Genomic DNA, 21,318 nt, shown 5'->3' on the forward strand with positions numbered 1-21,318 from the left:
AGCATACTATCTACAAGCCTCAGCAGCCAGGCTCCCAGCGGCAGCCTCAGCCTCAACGACCAGGCCCCCAGCTGCAGCCTCATCAGACCATACAACTTGGGAGTTTCCTCCAATTTACTCCATGAGGAAAGGCTGTTTCAGTTCCCATTTGAACTGTCTTATACCAGTTCCAAGTGCTTCAGTAAGACCCTAAACCCATAACTGACCATGTTGTAACATCATCAAATAAAGTGGCTTTCATTATACTTGTGTATTCGTCTCTGTTGTAACTCAAATCTTTGCTTCTGGGGGTCCCTGGAACAAAATATTTTGAGATGGGGGTCCGCGGCCAAATACATATAATCTTGGGGGGTCCTTGACATGAAAAAGTTTGAGCACCACTGATATAGTAACATAAGTTTTTCAGAAAACAAGTTTGAAGACATTTGTAGAATCGGCCTCAATTAAGTCTTAATGGGTTAAATGCCAACTAAATAATATACATATTGTTGTCAGAAGGGGTGGGGTGGGTTTGTCCTTGAGGATTAGTTTGAAATACGCTAATGGTCCAGAGCTCCAAAAAAAAAGTTCAGAACCACTAAGTCTCGCTCACGCCCGATTATATCCATTTCTACCAAAGGGTCATTTCCACCCTTCTAGCTGTCACACCACTGGCCATAGCCCCCATAACCATGCTGCACCTTTATCTGGAATCAGTGAGAACCGTGCATCTTCTAGAGGCTGATAGCTCTTTATCTGGGTCAGGGCAGCAGCCACCGTGAAAGCTGAGAAGCCTAATCTTTCGAGTAGAGGAAGAGGGCTGTGGTACATGCTCTGAGATCGGGACTCTCTGCACCACATGGGAGGAAAAAAAACAGCCTACAGTGACCTCAAATGTGACAGTGACCTTCTTGTTGAGGCTGCGTCATCGCTGCCATCTTGGACTAGTTGACCGAGCTCTATAAGCGCTTCCTCTGTATTCGCTGCGAGGTTACAAGACATATTTTGCAGTGGTGTTAAAGTAACAAAGTGCATTTACTCAAATGCCGTACTTGAGTACAGTTTTGAGGTATTTTTACTTTACTGGAGTGTTTCCAATTTTCTGTACTTTTACTTCTACTCCACTACATCTCAGAGGCAAATATCGTAGCCTACTTTTACTCCACTGCAATTATTTGAAAACTTGAGTTACTAGTTACTTTGTAGATTTTGATTATTATTACAAAACATACATTCATCACTTCAGCCCTATATACATTTCGGCCTTTTGAAAATAGCCGATCTAAAAGCTCACAATGCGTCACGATGCGATGCATTGTGAGCTTGTAGATCTGCTATTTTCAAAATATTTCGTTGAAGACTTGTGAAATGGGACATTCTGCATAATGAGTACTTCAACCTTTGGTACTTTATGTACATTTGTATGCCAATACTTTTGTACTTTTACTCAAGTAAATTTTGAATTCCGGACTTTCACTTGTAAGTATTTCTAGTATTTCTACATTGCAGTATTGATACTTTTACTTAAGTACAACATTTTCTTTCTTTTTCCACCACTGATATTTTGGAATGTGAAAAGTTGCAACAGCGAGCTATGACCATAGAGGCCACAGTGGTGATTGGAATAAACACTGTGTAGGCCCCTACTTTACAGTTGTGACATTTACATGCAATAACTCAAACAGATGGTTGTTTTCCACTGTCTCAACAGACATACAGTATAGCACTGTAATGTCAAAATGTCAAAGTCTGATGACCCAGAATGGTGGAAGAGGGGAGTACGTGTAACGTCTAGAAAGTGTACCAGGGCTTTGCAACTAGACTATCACACCAGGCTCCTAAATTGCATTCACCCCCCCCTAAAAGCTTTAAAATGCAATTTTCCAATTAGAGCAGCTTTTCTATACGTTGCACAGACTGTTAATCCCTTGGGTTAGGACTATATTACATAAAGCTTCTGGCAGCTTTGAGTCTGACTCTGACAATTACAGCCAATACTAATCCATCTTATGGCACTTTGTGTGAGCTAGTGGTAAACAACGTTGACATCATGTTCGACATCAAGTCAAAAGTAGGGTGCAGAGAAAAAGACTATAGGCCTATTTGCACATGGGTTCTCAAAGTGGGGTCCTGGGACCCCCAGGGGTCCTTGAAGGAGTTCCAGGGGGTCCCCAGCTAAGTGATAGATAGTTAGGCACCAAATGGACCCTTATGGTTCTGTAACTCTGAGAGTGTACAAATGGAACCAAATGTCCATTTGGTTCCATTTGTATGCTCTCAGAGTTAAATTAACATTGATTTTACAATATAAATTGGGGTCCCAGAGATAAAAATGTCATTAAATGGTGGTCCATATCCTAATGCATGTGAAACTGGGGGTCCTTGAAATTAGAAATGGTTGACAATCACTGCTAGAGCCGTAAAAATCTTCTCTTATGGGGGTCCACGGCCTAATAAGTGTCAATTTGGGGGTCCTTGACATGAAAAGGTTTGAGAACCACTCAACCGCCCTAACATACTGTACTTGTGTGGATATTGGCTTATTCCGTACAGTCTTTCATCGTCAGTATTCCAGATTAGAGTCATAAAACATCGACATTCCTGCCAAGCATGACAGTTGGATTTTTCGTCCGTGGCTCTCTCTCTCTGAACAATCTCAGGATTGTGACCTTCTCCGTAATCTGAGCATCTGCCGACCAGGCACCTGAGACAGCCTATAACCTGAAACCCAACTCGGGGGGAGATTTGGGCTCCTCTTCTTCTCCATCACTGAGGGATGCTTTAGCCCATTAAGACCTGGAACGCATCTGTGTCATTTTTAGATTTCTTTGGCTTTTAAAGAATAGCAGATATACAAGCTCATAGCGAGGCACCGAGTGCTGCGCTATGAGCTTGTAGATCTGCTTTTTTGTTTGTTTGTTTTTTGAAAATCGTGAAAATGTGTGCAAATCTTTGAATATTGTTTTAAAGCGAACATTTTTCCCTCAAATCTTTGCTAATGGGGGATTCTACAAATGTCTAAATCCAAAAAACTTATGTTTCTATATCAGTGGTTCTCATACTTTTTCATGTCAAGGACCCCCAAAATTATATGTATTTGGCCGCGGACCCCCATCTCAAAATATGTTGTTCCAGGGACCCCCAGAAGCAAAGATTTGAGTTAAAAATGTTCGCTTTAAAACAATATTCAAAGATTTAAAACAATATATATATTCAAAGATTTGGAAAAATGTTCACGATTTTTCAAAAATAGCAGATCTACAAGCTCATAGCGCGCACTCGGTGGCGTTGCTATGAGCTTGTATATCTGCTATTCTTAAATAGCCAAAGTGTAAAATAATGCTTTTTAGCTCAAATCAAAAAGTGACACAGATGCGTTCCAGGTCTAAATGGGTTAGAAAAGAATGCTGGGGTAAAAACTCATGCTCAAAACAAAGCAAAAAAAATCCCCAGGCGAGAAAAGGATGCACCTGGAAAGTTGTCTCAAGATATTTGCACCCGTGGCCTATACACACATACTGTATACTGTATACAGTATATAATCTGAGTAGTCAGTCAAGGCATGTTAACCATTTTCCCTATTTTGGGCATGTCATTACAGGTGTAAATGTTCAAAGACAGCAGCTCCACCTGCTCACAGTGTGTCACATTGTGATGCATTAATTTGTGAGCGTGTAGATCATTGGTTCTCAAGGTGGGCTCCGGGGACCCCCAGGGGTCCTTGAGGGGGTTCCAGGGGGTCCCCAGCAAAATCTGTTAATACATTTTCACCCCTTTATCCATATTTTTATACGTTGGCTATTCAAAAATAGCAGATCTACAAGCTCACAGCGCATCACTTCGTGCCACGCTGCAAGCTTGTACATCTGCTATTTTTTAACATTTTCGAAGAAATCTTGAAAGTGTTTGGAAAATGTTGTAGAATTTTTCATCTTTTTTAACACAGATCTTCTCTTCTTGGGTCCCTGGCACAAAACATTTTCAGGTGGGGGTCCGCCGCCAAATATATATCAATTAAGGGGTCCATGGCATGAAAAATGTTTGAGAACCATTGGTGTAGAAATAGATGCTATTTTCAAAGACTTAAAAATAAATAAATAATAGGGCTTATAAGAAGTGGTTAATGATCCATTTCTGGACTCCTGCACGCAAGCTGTTTCCCACGTCACGGCGGTTTGATGGTGTTGACACTAGAGCCAATCATAAAGTGCAGGACACTGTCTGCGTGGGTGTGTGTGAAGAGCTGAGAACCGATGAGACAGCGAACCGGGGTTCTGCTTTTTTCCCCTCCCACCAGGCCCACAGCAGATGCACATCATCATCATCATCATCGGCCACTGAAACCGATGAGACGTGAGGTGCTCTCTTTTTGTGACACTCGAAAATGTCTTTGTTAGCGGTCGTCATCAATTAGTGTCCGTTAAAGGGGGGGCACACGGACGCCATCTTGAGTTCCGGACGCGGGGCTGACTAAGTGAAAAGAAATGCATGAAGCTCATTATAGGGTGTAGGCCCCGGCCCGGCACACAGCTGCATGTGTTTTCACAAAAAAAAAAAAAATGAGGCTATGTCAAAAGGGAGGCATACTCTACATTTAACCCAGTTAGACCGAGAACGCATCTTTGTCATGTTAAGATTTCTTTGGCTATTTTCACGATTTTTAGAAAAATCGTGAAAATGTGTGCAAATCTTTGAATATATATATTTTTTACTCAAATTGTAACTCAAATTTTTGCTTCTGGGGGATTCTACAAGTGTCTTCTAAATCATAAAAAAACCTGTGTTGCTATATCATTGGTTCTCAAACTTTTTTCACTGTCAAGGACCCCCAACATTTGTTTTTGTATTTGGCCGCGGATCCCCATTTCAAAATATTTAGTTCCAGGGACCCCCATGAAGCAAAGATTGGAGTTGAAAAAATATATATATTCAAAGATTTGCACAACTTTTCACATTTTTTTCCAAAAATATCAGATCTACAAGCTTATAGATCTGCTATTTTTTTGTTAATCGCCCAAAGAAATAAATAAAAAATGACACAGATGCTTTCCCGGTCCCAACGGGTTAAAGCAGTGTGTGAATAGTGAAAAATGAGCATGGCTGGGAAGGCTCAATAGTGGTAACCAAGCTTGGGGTTGAGGGCTTTGGGACGGGAGCCACGGTCTCACAAGCATGCAGCTGCCCACTTACCATAAACACAAAGGGCCCGGCGAGGCTATAGCGTGGCAGCCAAGGAGCCCTACTTTTTTTTTTTTTTCCTTTAAAGATGCCCCGCTGTTTAATTATCTCATACATAATCACTTGCACTGTATACATTTGTTCAGGACAAGAGGTTCGTTGAAGGTCTGCAAACACGTTCCTTTTGAGGGGAATCTGTCCCCCGAGCAAGGAGAGAAAATGTTGTCCAGCTGAATGCAAAGTCGGAACAAAGTTCTCTTAATTACAATGGGGTCTGTCTGAGGACACGGCACGTCCCCATCACTTCCACGTTGGGCAGGAATAGCCTGTTGCACGTTAATAGGCCTAGAATAGGAGGAAAGTCACCTCCCAGGACATAGGCCTATTGGCCTCTGATCAACGTGAAGGAGTCGAAAGAGGAAGGATTGCGTCCCATCCCCCGCATCGAGTTCCCACTCCACTGACACAGGAACTTGGGGGGAAAAAATATAAAAATATAAAAACTCCACAAAAAAACAGTTTTTTATCACTCTCAACTTGGCATCCCTGTTTTGGACACGTCATTATAGGTCAAATATTTCAAAGATCTTTTATAAACTGCAAAAAAATATCAGATCTACAAGCTCACAACACGTCACGATATACAAATAGAGCTCAAGTGGTTAAAGTTGGTCATAATTAACCACATACATTTGGCATTGTGATACATCAGATCTCATATTTCAAAGTCAAAAGAAAGATCTCTAAATATGTTCCTCATATGAGGGGAAATAATGAAAGAATGGATGAGGAGGGGGAAGAATGGTCTGTATTCTGATTGCCTGCTCGCTTGTCCCTTAAGCAAGTTTTTTTTTTGCACACTCATTTGCCAGATGGGAGGCCACTCCGTTTTCTGGACTAAAGCTGCCCCTGAAAACACAGATAGCACCAAGTAACCAGTACAAACAGTCCCCTTAAACCCCTTTTCCAAAATCCCTCATGAAAGGGAAATGAGTTTGGCAAGCAAATTGGTGTGACGGGAGCGCACAGAATGTTACACACAGGCTACAGAGCAAACAGGATTTTGAACTCAAGAAAAAAGGCCACAAACTCTACTGATGGCGAAAAATATGAATCATCATGCTTGCACAAGAAGTACATTCATTTTGGCACATATCTACTACTGTATGAACCCAATAATCGCACTGTCTGCCATGTGGCTGGTCCAGCTGCATTGTACAGTGCAGTGGTGGGAAAAGTACTCCAATGTTACTTTTACTTAAGTAAAAGTATCAATACTGCAATGTAGAAGTACTCTGTTACAAGTAAAAGTCCGGAATTCAAAATGTTGTTGAGGTAAAGTACAAAAGTATTGGTATCAAAATGTAGTTAAAGTACCAAAAGTAAAAGTACTAAAATGTTTGAAAATAGCAGATGTACAAGCTCACAACGCGTCGCGATGCGACGCGTTGTGAGCTTGTAGATCTGCTATTTTCAAATAGCCTAGGTATAAAATAGGACTAAAGTGGTTAATGCATGTTTTATAATGTAATCATTTATATCTGCAAAGTAACTAGTAAAGTTTTTGAATAATTGTAGTGGAGCAAAAGTACAATATTTGCCTCCGAGATGTAGTGGAGTAGAAGTAAAAGTATTGGAAATTGGAAATACTCCAGTACAGTAAAAAAAAATCCTCAAAAGTGTACTTAAGTACGGTGCTTGAGTAAATGTACTTAAGTTACTTTCCACTACTGATTGTACAGTGCATGTGACAACAAACACCTCGGTATGCATCTAATTGCAAAGCTATTCTACAGTATGAGACTACTTTCCCCAGGACACTGACTGCACCTATGCTTCAGAAAGAGTTCTACCAAAGAGATTATCATGATGGCCGCTGCCGCGGGCCTTCAGCAAGCCCTTTTCCTTTGTGTTCTGAGTGAGTACTGAAAAGACAAACTGTTGGATTCTGTGTCAGCCTTGACTGTCTTCATACCTGAGGGGAGGCTCGCTAGATAGAGATAAGATGACAGCATTCCTTTTGAACTGCAGCAACAACAACTGTACCAAACCTCCTAGAGCAACTAAATAGCCCGAATAGCCCAAATAACAAGGTCAAGTTCAGTCCTACTGAAGGTATGGAGATATGAATGGAACTGAGCAGTGGTGGAAAAAGTACTCCAATGTTTTACTTAAGTAGAAGTATCAGTACTGCAATGTAGAAGTATACTCCGTTACAAGTAAAAGGCCGGAATTCAAAATTTACTTGAGTGAAAGTACAAAAGTATTGGTATCAGAATGTACTTAAAGTACCAAAAGTAAAAGTAGGCCTACAATACCTCCAAATTGTACTTAAGTACAGTACTTGAGTAAATGTACTTAGTTACTTTACACCACTGAATGGAAGGCTAGCTTTTCCATAGCTAACAAGACTTAACACTGATAGTGATGACCCATCTGGCTCCTAGTGGATTGTAATACAAGACTTAAGGACTTCCAACTCAAGTTCAGACCAGACAGCTTGTACTATAATATATTATAGCAGCTATAAGTCAGACTATTAACAAGAAATGCTTCTGAAAAGAGGAGGGAGTCTCATAAAGCAACATGTTGAAAATACTTGATAATATGTTATCTACTTTCACATATGCCTGTTATGGATAACTGTTGAGAGACTTCTGTAGTTATATGCACTAAATAGCCTGTTGATAGACTATTATGTATATTCAGATACTCACTGTTGAATAACAGAAAGCATATAATGTTAGTATATTCATTCATTCATTCACTGTTGATAGACTATACACACAATATGTGTATAGAATAGATATTATCCATTCTTGTAATCATGTTGATAGTCTGTACAAATATTAATTCATATTCATTGTTGATAGACAGTACATTAATTCATATACTCAGTGTTGATAGACTGTTAATAAACTGCATATATCCACCTGTATACTCATTGTTGATAGACTCTACATATATTCATTCATATACTCACTGGCGAGAGATGTACATTCATTCATAGTTTCACAGTACATGTACGTTTTTATCTTATCTCTTAGTTTGATGGAGTCGACTCAACAATAAAAAACACTCCCACACTTTTATTACTAATTTGACGGATGCCTTTACAAGGCAGGCATACTTCTCTGGTTAAAACCAAGGATAACACACATTCTTATAATTCTATCGATAGTTTTTCAGAACCTCCTCATGTCCTGGCAATGCTTTAACACCTAGGGGATTTAGTAAAAGCTTCTTTTCACAGCTGCACTGTGTTATTACACACATTTTCCCTGACAACACTTTTACAAATAGAGACTTTGTATTCACTCCTGATAAGACTGCAGTGCATTCATTCATATACTGTTGCTAGACTGTTAATAAACTATCCACCCATATCATTGTTGATACTGTAGACTAGCCAACATTCACTGTCTGGCAATAGCTGTATATTCATTCATATTTTCACCATACCATGTATTCTATTGTAAATCCAAACCATCACACAAGAGTAAAAGAAAGGGGGAAAAACTCCCAAGCTGCAAACTGAGGAAGCTAACGTTAACCATGCAAGACAAAAGGGGACAAAGGCAATGGAAACATGGTGAAAGTTGCTAAAGCTAAGTGAGTGCAGTGCTATTACAACTTTACCAACGGCTGCCTGCACTTTTCCCCGTTACTACCGTGCATGTCGGTCTGTTATTTCACTATTTCCAGTCAACTGATCATCAACCACATTGTTGCATGTGTACGCGAATCAAGCACTTCTTCCACAGGACAAGTATAGTCGCTATTATAAGTTCACACTCTCAGATCGAGTTGGAGCTGGACACTAAGTGCTTCACGCTTTACAAGCTATACACAGTTCCTATGTAACAGATATATAAACATAACAACATGCAGAACCAGACTTGCTTATATCACTCACAAGCATCAGGCTGGACATCAGACTATGTAATAACACAGATATAAACAACAACAGAACTAAACTTGCTCATATCACTCATAGTTCCTATGTAACAACACAGATATAAACATAACATCAGAACGAGTTCCTATGTAATAACACAGTTATAGACATACCATCAGAACCGGCTCCTATGTAATAACACACTTATAAACATAACAACATCAGAACCAGAACTTGCTCATAATTATTATCACTCACGAGCATCAGGCTAAACATCTCGAGGATCCATGCGACTGTCGGACAGTGTAACCATCTTCAGATTCGTGTGACTGTCCGATACACTGTAACCATCTCTTCAGATTCTTGTGACTATGCCGGACACACTGTTGGTTGTAACCATCTTCAGAGATTCTTGTGCACGAAAGCAAAACAAGGCGTGAGCCTCTCTGCGTTGCTGCGAGGCTGCGAGCCAGACGCTCTGTGTAACTTATTGCGCTGCTCTCTCTCTCTCTCTCTTTCTCTCTGTGTGTGTGTGTGTGTGTGTGTGTGTGTGTGTGTGTGTGTGTGTGTGTGTGTGTGTGTGTGTGTGTGTGTGTGTGTGTGTGTGTGTGTGTGTGTGTGTGTGTGTGTGTGTGTGCGCGTGCGCGTGCATGCAGCTCCACCACTAACAACACTGCTGCTGCTGCCCCAGTGCACGACACACACACAGTGCACGACTAGTGTCCAAGAAGTTTTGCACGCTAATGACGCTGTGACAACATTAGACTAGGACGTACCACTATATATCATTATGTGGGGGTGCGGTTAAGAAGACTTAACACGAGAATCCTCTGTTAAGTTAACTCTGAGAGTGTGCAAATAGAACCAAATGGACCCGTAAGGGTCCATTTGGTTCTATTTGCACACTCTCAGAGTTATGTCTTTTGTAATTTGTAAGTAAAGTTTAGTAAGGCTACTTTAGAACAAAGTTTATATAGCTATACCTTCTGTTTTTAGTGGATAAGTTGACTAAAAGGCTATTTTATGTTATTCTCATAGGGAGTAAGTTAGAAAGTATTTAAAAAGTATTTAAAATATTACAAACATGTTTCAGTAAACACAAGTTGCATGCATTGCTTCACTAGTCCCCCCAGAACATGGTATGTCTCCAAGCTGCAGTCCTGTAATCACAGTTTTGTGCTGTGTGTAGACAAGGAACCTGTCAAAATATACAACAGTGTGTGTGTAGGCTAATTGTGAGTTCTCTCCCCATACCTCTTTCCATGTGTGTGTGTGTGTGTGTGTGTGTGTGTGTGTGTGTGTGTGTGTGTGTGTGTGTGTGTGTGTGTGTGTGTGTGTGTGTGTGTGTGTGTGTGTGTGTGTGTGTGTGTGTGTGTGTGTGTATGTGTGTGTGTATGTGTGTGTGTGTGTGTGTGTGTGTGTGTGTGTGTGTGTGTGTGTGTGTGTGTGTGTGAGAGAGAGAGAGAGAAATAGAGAGACATAACTCCTCTCCACCAAATGAATTCCAGCATTCAAATTATAAGGGGCTGCTAAATAAACACATTTATTACAACCAGATGTTCTTGATCCCAGACCATAAAGAAAGTGTTGCATTCTGTATGATGCCATATGGAAGTCTGCGAAGGAGGCAGTTATTCACTATTAGGGATGAACTATCCGCAAATTGGGGGACCCCCACCATACTTACTTATTACAGTGGGGGTCCCAGTCCGGGGCTATAAGGATGAACATGTGATCCCAGGCCAATGTGTATACTTGAAGAAAACTGCTGTCTGTTTTCAAACAAGGCTGAATTATGTAGTTTTTTAAAATATCTTGGACGGGGAGGCCTTTGTTAATCCTGCAGGGGTCAAACTCAGATTCATCTTCACCAAGCTGATGGCTGCTCAGATGGTCTTGATGAGCGGTTGAGAGGGAGCTGTTTAAAGGGTATATGTGGCCTCTCTACCCACTAAGTTATGGCCGCCCTAACGGCGGATGTTTTAAAAGGCTTTTAAAACATTTCTGCTTTATTATGATGACACAGTGGCGTGAGACAGTAAAGCTGTGGGTAGGGAGCATGTAGATGACATGTGACAGGCTAGAACCATTCCCATGCAATGGTGGAAATATTTGCCTCCGAGATGTAGTGGAGTAGAAGTAAAAGTATTGAAAACTGCGAAGTGAAAGGGTTAGGGTTAGGGTAAAGTAAAAATGCCTCAAAATTGTGCAGAGTAAATGTACTTAATGTCACGTTCCGCTCCTCAGCCCTTGGACCTTGACTACCCTTATATGGTCGTGGACACCTTACTGTAGGCCTGTTCTTTAGGCTTGTTTAGCTTTAGGCCTTCGTTCTGCTGTTCTGTATTTACTCTGTTGCCCTTATGCCTTGGTGTTCTGCACCTTTATGATAATTTGTAAATATTGTAACCCCAGTCACCTGTGTTCTGTTTGCTCGTTGCTTGTTAGCCTATCCTGTGCTGAGTTTACTTTGTGTTCACCTGTGTGTTGTTAGTCCCCTGTCTATATACAGTATATCATATGCCCCTGTTTGATCAGTTCCTTGTCAGGTCGTCGTCGTTTAGTGTCAGTGAGTTTTATGTACTGTGTTTTGGCTACACGCCTTTCTGTATTTTTAGTCATTGTTTTGCCTTCCCCATCTTATAATAATAATGATAATAATAAACTTTATTTGTATAGCACCTTTCATGACATGAAATGCAGCTCAAAGTGCTTTACAGAACAAGAATACAATTACAGTTACAACTAATTTAACAATAAAGCAAAAAAGAAAAGCAAAAGCATAAAACGATATTAAAATAATAGCAAAAAGGCAGTGAATCAGGCAATACAGAGTGAGGACATGGATAACAACACAGAGATTTAAAAATCAACCAAAAAATCAGCTAAAAGCAAGAGTGAAGTTTAAGTTTAAGAAAATAAACCTCCTGAACCTTGATTCTTGCTGTCTGTCGTACTGCTTTTGGGTCCTCTGAACTCGCACCCTGACACTTAGTTACTTAAACTTTCCACCACTGTTCCCATGATATTGCCTGTTACTGTAGGTCCATACCTGTACGGTATGCTCACTAGCTAGCTGATCCAGTAGGATACCCCCAAATATAGATGTTTCACTTTTACATACTGTAGATGTCTGACTTTCTTACACGTCAGTGTTTTCAAGAATTATAAAAGTACAGTATAAGTGATTTTTTGTAAAGCCCTCAAATTGATAATCAGAAAGAGTACATTAACCACATGAACCCATCCCTATTCTGGAATGAACATTCGACAAAAAAACACCATACTTGGTCCCCTCCTTTTGTCCCTCTACACTAAATCTCTTTCCTGAAAATAGCTGACCTACAAGCTCACAACATTGCAATGTATTGTGAGATTGTGGCTCTGCTATTTACACTGAATGTTAGCCCCAGAGCCGGTGTCTGTGGATGTTTTTAAGAACTAAAACACTACTATTTCGACAAGCATTTAGGGAATGTCACTGAGCTTCTCCTCCAGGTGTAAAATGTGTCTTCTGTTTTGTTTTCCTGAGAAGCATTGTACAGTTTGTGTTTTTGTTGTTTCTAAATCATTTGAATGATTGAACTTAAGTACAATTTTGAGGTATTTATTTGTACTTTACTTGAGTATTTCTCCAACTTCCAATACTTTTACTTCTACCCCACTACATCTCGGATTCAAATATTGTACTTTTACTCCACTACAATTATTTGAAAACTTTAGCTAATATAGTTACTTTGTAGATTTTGATTAATATTACAAAACATACAGTAACCATTTCAACCTTATATACATTTCGGCCATTTGAAAATAGCCGATCTACAAGCTCACAATGCATCGCGATGCGACGCATTGTGAGCTTGTAGATCTGCTATTTTCAAAAGATTTATACATTGCAGTATTTATACTTTTACGTAAGAAATGTGAGTACTTTTCCCACCAGTGTGTAAAGCACTTTGTGAGTTCTCTCTGTGAAAAGTGCTATACAGATCAAATTGACTAACTTACTTACAGAATGGGGACGCTATAGGGGTTCGTGTGGTTAATTCTCAACACTGTATGTTCAGTCACCTTGGTGAGGATTGAAGCTAATACATGAGGCCCTGGCAGGGAGGGGAGCCGAGGCTCACCCCTGGCAGACAGACACTATTGTTAATCAATGCGTAACATCTGTTGCGTGCCACTAATCTCCTCCAGCAGGGCAGACTGTCCGCCTGAAAGGTTCAGACTGTCTGCCCCTTGAGTTAAATGTCCACCAAGGATTTGTCTCCCCTTCTAGGTATATAGGGTACAGTGTGTGGGGGGGACAGGCCTTGTTAATAAACAAGACCCTGAGTGGTCTTGACAGGTTTTCTGTGCCAACACAAAGGTTTGCCAACCACACAGACCTCGTTTACACAATGTGAGATGGTAAACACTGCCTGCTGTGTTCCATTATCTCGAAAAGACATGTTATATGACTTGTTGGTAAATCAAAACGGGTGTAAAGATACTATTGCTGCTAGTGCTGACACAACAAGTGTGAGTGTAATGACTGCGTTGTGTTGTGCTTAATTAAACCATAGGGGGCAGTATTGACCAATCAAACAAACAGGTAACAAAGTTGTAAAATATTGCTATATAATTGATGTATCTTCAGGGGATCATAAATCTACCATTACTTGTTTCCGCCATTGATTCTTTGATCAAAATGTAGTCGGCAGTTACCATATGGTTAACTGTAGATAGGAAAGCAAGCTTCCAAGTCCAATTCCAAAGACCCCATGCAGGATTCTGGAAGCCATCTGTGTTTCACACTAGCCATAGACAGATGGCTAGAGGACTTTTGTTACAGGAGCCAACCCATTTCCAACTTTATGCACATTTAATTCTCCCTAACCTTAACATAATTGAATTCTAGCATAGCACTGGCATGTTTGTCTTCCATCTATTGATTCACCTTTGCTTAAGGTTGTTGATATAACATTCAAAATATGTTGTACTGTGAACTCTTTGCAAAACTAAGAAAGGAATGTCAGTATTTGACATAGCTTTATTACTTGCTATTCACAGAATTCACAAGCCTTTCATTAATGTACACAAATCCAGTGTTTGCCTGTCCAGTCTTTTAAATTCATTGTAGCCATGTACTGACATCCTTAAGTAAAAGTCAAACAGTGACACCAGTTGACATAATGCAGAAGTACATGTACTTACAAAACAGGACTTGCTCTTATTTAAATATAAAGTATACTCATCAGACTATGTTCTCTGGAATAACTGCCTTTTGAAACTAATGTGTAGTGAGAACATCAAAAAGGACATCTTAAATTTCACCATATTGCCACATATTTATCTAACTAATCGCAGGCCATAATGTTAATGTCCAAGTTAATTGAACTGGCAAGTCTCAGTGGATTTTGAGATCCCCTTCTGAGAGGGTCTATTGTCATCTTTCTGGCGAACCCGTGTACATCACTAAGTCCTGATGGCTCAAAAACATTTGAAAGAAGTGCAGCTGTTCCGTCAATAACGGCCTGTGGGTGATTCTTTATCCCAGAATGTTTAAGCAAGCCCGCACGAGCAAAGCCATTTGGACCAGGAGAGCTATAAAGCCTGAGTTATACTTGGTTGCGTGCTGTGTCGCTCACTAGATACCATTTTTTCCTTCCCAATACCCATTAATTGCGAATCGGTCGATACCGAGTACTGATCCGATACCAGTGTGTAATTTAAAATAAATCTAGTGGTTTTACAGGTCTCAGAGTTACGGGGGTTTGAGAACCACTCATCTACGAATAAATAAAGATTAAGAGATATATACTGTAAAACGGTAGTGCAACATCAACTGAAGCATAAAGAAAAGAAAAGATTTCTGTAAATGACATATCATGTGATATATTATGTGGTATGGGAATGGCATAGACTGGCCTACTCACCGATACCAGCATTTTAGGAAGCATCGGCAGCTTTTCCCATACTGGTATCGATATCGGAACAACTATATTGCGCGCCAAACATAGCAGATTTACAAGCTCACAAGGCCTTGTGGTGCGACCCTTAAGCCGAACCAAGTTCTCATAATAAGTCACAGGGACATTTGTATGGTACATGTTTACAATGGCTATCAATCCTAGATCAGTATACTCCTACTCTTCAGATACGTGATCAATACAACCAAGTCCTGAATGTGCACTTTCTCAGGATGAGGTCGAAGAGCAGAATAAAGGATCAAGTGAAAGAATAACGCTCCCATGCAAGTGATTTATCACCACATGGACACAACAGAATAAAGGATCACATAAACTTTGGTGACAAACTGGTTTTATCAGAGGTCACAGGGCTGAGGCCCACCCACACTCAGGGACCCACAGAGAGGTGACGGTCTCCGTAATAGGGACAGATCTTCAGGGTGTAGTGTGACTGACAGATTAATATTCAAGAACAGTTGGCCTGGGGATATTCAGCTGGTTATGAGGATTTGCTTTGATCCAATGGAGACAAGGACGTTCTTGTAGTAAGATTAGAGGTACCACCCAGCCATGAACCACTTTTTTTCAATAGAAAATATGAAGGTCAGTTGACTGAAACCATTTTTAACCACATTAACCCTGGCATCCCTATATTTGGTACATTTTCTAAGATTTTCAATTGTTTCCAAACTGTGTTAAAGGCGAAAATAGCCGATCTACAAGCTTACAGATCACAATATGATCCATTGTGTGATGTGCTTTGAGCTTGTAGATTGTAGAAGTATATAGGGCTTAAGTGGTTAGTAAAGACAAGACGGTGTGCGGAAACACACCTTTTTATATATATTTTTTAAAGGAGAACGGTTGTACTCAAGCATTTAACAAGACACTCTAACATTATATTAAATACACCTTTATTATGTATGGTCTTGACTCTTGACGTGTCCAAAACTAACAAGGGTGTATAATAAATAGAACATGCTGAACAGCAGGTGGCAACATTTAGACCAACAGTAAAAGCATTCCCAATGCCCTGAACACATTTGTCTATAGGTGGTTATGAATGTTCTCTCAGTTAAGACTGCATGTACAGCTGTATAGTATACAGTACATTAAACACTTTCTGTGAATGCGGGGCACCATGTACAGTAGTAACTTTTGAAGTTCAAGTAAATCATTTCAAAAGTCATTGTATCATGACTTTAGAAATTGTAGTACAGTACAGTGTTACAGTAATACAGTGAAATGTTAACAGAAAGCGGCACAGTGTACAGTCAACATTCAATGCATATTGTCCCATAAATAAGTGCCATCATGTCTATACAGTACAACAAAACGCCATAAATAATTTCATTGAGCACTGGTTAAAAAAACTATTCTAATGGGTTAATGTTGGGCAGTTTGTAATTTTTTTCCATCTGTACTCTCTCCTTGGGACAGCCCCGTCTCACTCTCCATGTAGGCCTGTACGGACCTCCACAGCGCCCTGATGTTCCCCTCGCCGAAGCCCGTCGCCCCCCTGCGTTCGATTAGCTCAAGGAAGAAGGTGTCCTCTGCAAAGATGGGCTTGGTGAAGATTTGGAGGAGGTATCTAGAAATCAAGAGGTACAAAGAATGAGAAAACTGTTTGGTCTTCAAAGACCCACCTTGAGCTGTGATTTTATTTGACACTTATTTTTTTTAACCTGAACTCCATTGTTCTGTTGTGAAGAGGTCATGTGGGAATCTGACACAGTGTGGTTAACAGAAGTTTAGTTCATATCATTGAAAGTCTTCCATCCTATGTTCAATGGCTTCTGGAGAAACTAAACTTTTCAGTCGCTTGTCAGCTGAGCTTTACACGCAAGGGGGAGCGACAGTCCATTATTAAACATATGGGGGATGTATTTTGTGCGTGTCCGATTATAAATAATGAATTCTAGGCTTGTGTACTTGTGATACAGTATCTGAATATATACACAAAACACATAAAATAAAATACATACCTATGTTGTTTGTGCATGTCTTTAAATAGCATAAATGGACAATTAAGTCATAGCTAGGGCAGCAAAAGTTATTCAGAATAATCTATTTAATCGATGATTTAAAAAAAGCATTGATCATAATACTTTCGTGTCAATTTCTTGATATATATAAAATAATATTTTTGTACGAAACGTGCTTCTCGATTATTCGACAAATCCAGAAAGGTGGAATAATTGAATAATTGCTGTAACAGCCCTAGTTGTGCCATATTTCCACATCCTCCTCACAACATATAATAACAATGGGGTTCAGGTTAAAAATAGGCAAGTACAAATGCAGATTCAGTATGCATTTTCTTCACCTTCTGTTTTCGCCGGATATGCTCTCCGATGAACTGTGTGGGCGCAGGTCTGTGTCCAGGAGAATGCCATGCTGTGCCAGCATCTGGGGGCTGTAACCTGCCTCTTCAATCTCCTGCTGTTTGCCCACCTGTCGCAATACACAGGAAATAAGGTAGCGGGGTCACTAAGCACGGCTGGTGGCAGGACAAACATGTTTCCAAATACTGCTTGTAATTCATCAAGGGGGGGAGATGTATAACTAATGTAACCATTTGTTTGCAGGGGCTACAACACGTGTCAAAAGGTCATCGTAGCAGCGTAAAACTGATGATATAAAACGGCAGGCATGTTTAAACCAATCCACTGGCTTCCTTTAAAACAGGCCTGAAAATCCACAATTCAGGAGGGCAAAGGGGGAGGTAAATATCACTTCTCCCTTAGACAGGTGCCGCCAGATATACAAGCTCATAGCGTGGAGCGAAGTGACGCCGCACTATGAGCTTGTAAATCTGCTATTTAGAAAAATCTAGAAAAATCCAGAAAATGGGTGCAAACCTTTGAATATATATATTTTTTTAAAGCAAACATTTTTAACTCAAATCTTTGCTTCTGGGTGTCCCTGGAACTAAATATTTTAAGATGGTCAGCGGCCAAATACATATAATTTTGGGGGTCCTTGACATGAAGAAGTTTGAGCACCACTGATATAGCAACATAGGTTATTCAGAAAACACGATTTAGAAGACATTTGTAGAATCGGCCTCAGGTCTGAATGGGTTATAGGGAATGCGACAAAAACAAAAACATATCCATGTATACAAGTCTCCATGGGGTGACGAACCGAAGTCATTTTGGGAGTGAACTATCCCTTTAATGCGGTAATCACCACAGGCCCGTTTTATATGGGAGCTGAGTCATTGTGGAGTTGTTGTTGTTGTGAGTGAGTGAGGGAGGGCCAGACAAACCTCTGTGTAGTAGGTGGGTGGAGGACTGAAGAACCGCACACCGCCCTTAGCCATGGTCTGTGCTGTGGACACGATGTTGTCTGTGTACAGTCCAATGTGCTGAATGCCCGGACCCCTGTGCTGCTCCAAGAAAGTGTCGACCTGGTTCCTGCCTGAAATGATTAGGGTAAAGATATAAGACTGGGTGTTAAGAAAATAAATGATGGCAAGAAGTGCAGACGTACTGGAAAAAAAACACACATTTATAGTGGGATATAGGGATAGTTCAGCCCCAAAATGACTTTTTTTCCTATCGATTACACACCCTATGGAGACTTGAATTCATGGAGATTTTTTTGTTTTTGTCGCATTCCTATGACCGGTGGCGGTTGCGGTAGGAGACTCAAAGTGTCAACTTTGAGTCTCCTATCGGGGACATTAGCATCTTTCTGCCGGTCATCAAATTATTGACTTATGAATGCGACAAAAACTAATACAATAGGTTTACGCATAACAGGGTAACTAAGGTGGCAGTCGCCGCACGCAAGATAGGGCCCTACTTAGGTTTAGCGACAGCGCTGCATCGTGACGCATTGTGAGTTTGTCGATCATCTATTTTCATTGTTTTTTGACAATGTTTAATAATCGTTTACATGCCCAACAAAATAGGGATGCCAGGTTGAAAGTGGAAAGCCTGATGGCATTTACCTTGTTCAGGTAGCGATTCGGCCATGACAAACTTGCAGTCTGGCTCTTTTTTATCCGTGAAGGGAAGTGCAATGCCCACTTCACTGCATTTCCAGTACTCCATCGCAGTAAGACGTAGTCCCATGCCATCCCCATTCAGGACATAGCCTTCGTCCACATCTTCATCACTGCTCAGGGGGAAAAGGACATGCAACTAATATACTGTATATGTCACAAGGAAATAATAGAGATCATGTATTATTGTGCTATTTGTTTATGCTATGTTGATGAATTGAATACATAGGAGGACCACAATGGAAACAAGTCCCCAGGACTTTTTTGTGATATCCTATTAGCCTTAATGCCTTGACTGTACCTCATGCTGTTTACATTTCTGACCAATAAAAGTATGCAATCAATCAAAGTCAATTTCAATTCATGTACTGTATTTTGTGAGAATTATTCATTTCTAGCCGTAGTTGTCATTTATCGATTTTCATATTTTTATATCCACATTTTTCAATAAATAAGTGTTTTAATCCCGTCTGTGGCCCATTCTGTCGGAAGTTAATAATGGGCGGTAGTGACGGGGCGCATCCGGTGAAAGCCGGAATTACACTCATGTAAACAGGAAGTGAACGAGCGGGGGAGGGGGGGGGAGGGGGGAATGGCGTACGGCCACAGACGGGATTAAAACACTTCTTTATTGAAAAATATGGACTAATACATTCGACAAACACACCGGGCACCTAGATAACATTTGGGACAAGCGGGTAAGCACCTTATATTTAGCATTTGTACGTGTTTGGAGAAGTACGGGCTTTGCTGGTTACATTTCAGGACAAACTGGGGGGTGGTCGTTAAGACTCGTAGATGTCAAAATCGATCAAATACATCAACGATAGTCTTGATCTAAGGCTAACTAAGAATTGTTCATTTCCTTACCGATCAATGTAAAACCTCTGAAACCCGAAAAGCTTCTCGTACCACTGCATAACCTGTCCACTAGTTTGTTTTGGACAAGCATAGGTGATGTGATCAAAATGTGTGACAGGACAAGAGTCTCTGTCACTCTCTCCCAGGGGGTTTGTTGTGTCAACAATAACATCATCAAACCCGGGCAGGAAACCCCCGTCGTAGCGGCTTCTGTCCAGCAGAGTGTGACACACGTTGCCCACGATGGACTTGACCACGGAGTAGGTGACCAGCCCCTTGTCATCTTTCACCACCGTGGGGGGCACCAGGAAGTCACAACCATGGTTACGGAGAGCACGGAACGACCTCTCCACGTCCTCCACCTCGAAGCACACGTTGCACGCCGTGTCCACGGGGTACCGTGGGGTCACATCGTAGTGGCATTTCATATGATCGCCCTTGTTTTCGTCGCATGTCTCGTTGTTTCTGTGGGTGATCGGTGTGTTTTCATTCAATCCGTTCGATTCATTTGACCTCTCGTTGACCACGAACACCGCGGCTCCCTTCCTGAACGCCAACTGCTTGGACTCGTCCGTTAGTCTCGCCGCGAACAGGTCGAACTTGAACTTGGAGACTAGCTCGTGGGCTATTTTGTCCACGTTAGAGACGTGGATGGCTATGTGATGCACCCGGCGCAAGTAGGCTGCCATCTTTGTCTGTGACGTAATTTGACATGCGGGGGGGGCGTGTTTGTGACTGACTGACAGCAAGGGGGGAAATTATGTAAATAAACTTTAATAAATTGTTTGATGCTTGTAAAAACAACTGACTATAAAATAGGACTTTTGGGATAATACATGTGTTGATTGAAGTTTGTATAGCTAAACTGTTTGGGAAATACATGAATTTCATAACCAGAAATTGTACACACAGAGATGCATCACACATAGCCATGGTTCACATGACGCTTGTATAGACCAGTGGTTCTCAAACTTTTTCATGTCAAGGACCCCCAAATTGACACTTATTAGCCCGTGGACCCCCATTTAAAAAGATAAGCCAGGGACCCACCATAAGAGAAGATTTTTACGTCTCTAGCAGTGATTTTCAACCATTTTAATTTCAAGGACCCCCAGTTTGACATGCATTAAGCTACAGACCCCCATTTAATGGCATCGCTATCACATGGACCGCAATTTATATTGTAAAATCTATGTCAATTTAACTCTGAGAGTGTACAAATGGAACCAAATGTTTGGTTCCATTTCTCAGAGTTACAGACCCAAGGGTCCATTTGGTGCCTAATCTATCATTTAGCTGGGGACCCCCTGGAACTCCCTCAAGGACCCCTGGGGGTCCCTGGACCCCACTTTGAGAACCAATGGTATAGACAGTCATGTTTCAGGGCTACATCACACATAGCCTAGGCAGCCTACTTTTTGGGTAAAGATTTTGATAAG

The 21,318-nt window shown here is 40.8% G+C and overlaps 2 protein-coding genes across 2 annotated transcripts in view; both read right to left on the reverse strand.

Moving 5' to 3' along the window:
• The window catches only part of fam53b (family with sequence similarity 53 member B), a 32,031-nt gene extending 22,260 nt beyond the window's left edge, over positions 1-9,771 (reverse strand). Inside the window, exon 1 of the mRNA XM_084079270.1 lies at positions 9,314-9,771. The gene's annotated coding sequence lies outside the window, so the exon portion shown is untranslated. The remainder of the gene's footprint in view (positions 1-9,313) is intronic.
• A 6,144-nt stretch (positions 9,772-15,915) lies between these two features.
• hpdl (4-hydroxyphenylpyruvate dioxygenase-like) lies at positions 15,916-20,787 on the reverse strand. The gene is made up of 5 exons (XM_084077953.1): positions 19,889-20,787; positions 18,965-19,131; positions 18,278-18,429; positions 17,333-17,460; positions 15,916-16,597 (listed from the first exon to the last, which is right to left on the reverse strand). The coding sequence occupies exons 1-5, from the start codon at positions 20,566-20,568 to the stop codon at positions 16,393-16,395; spliced, it is 1,332 nt and encodes a 443-aa protein (XP_083934079.1). The 5' UTR covers positions 20,569-20,787; the 3' UTR covers positions 15,916-16,392.
• Between the last annotated feature and the right edge of the window lie 531 nt (positions 20,788-21,318).

Source organism: Gymnoscopelus microlampas (genome assembly GCF_963454915.1).
Source record: "Gymnoscopelus microlampas genome assembly, chromosome: 14".
In the NCBI taxonomy this organism is placed as follows: domain Eukaryota; kingdom Metazoa; phylum Chordata; class Actinopteri; order Myctophiformes; family Myctophidae; genus Gymnoscopelus; species Gymnoscopelus microlampas.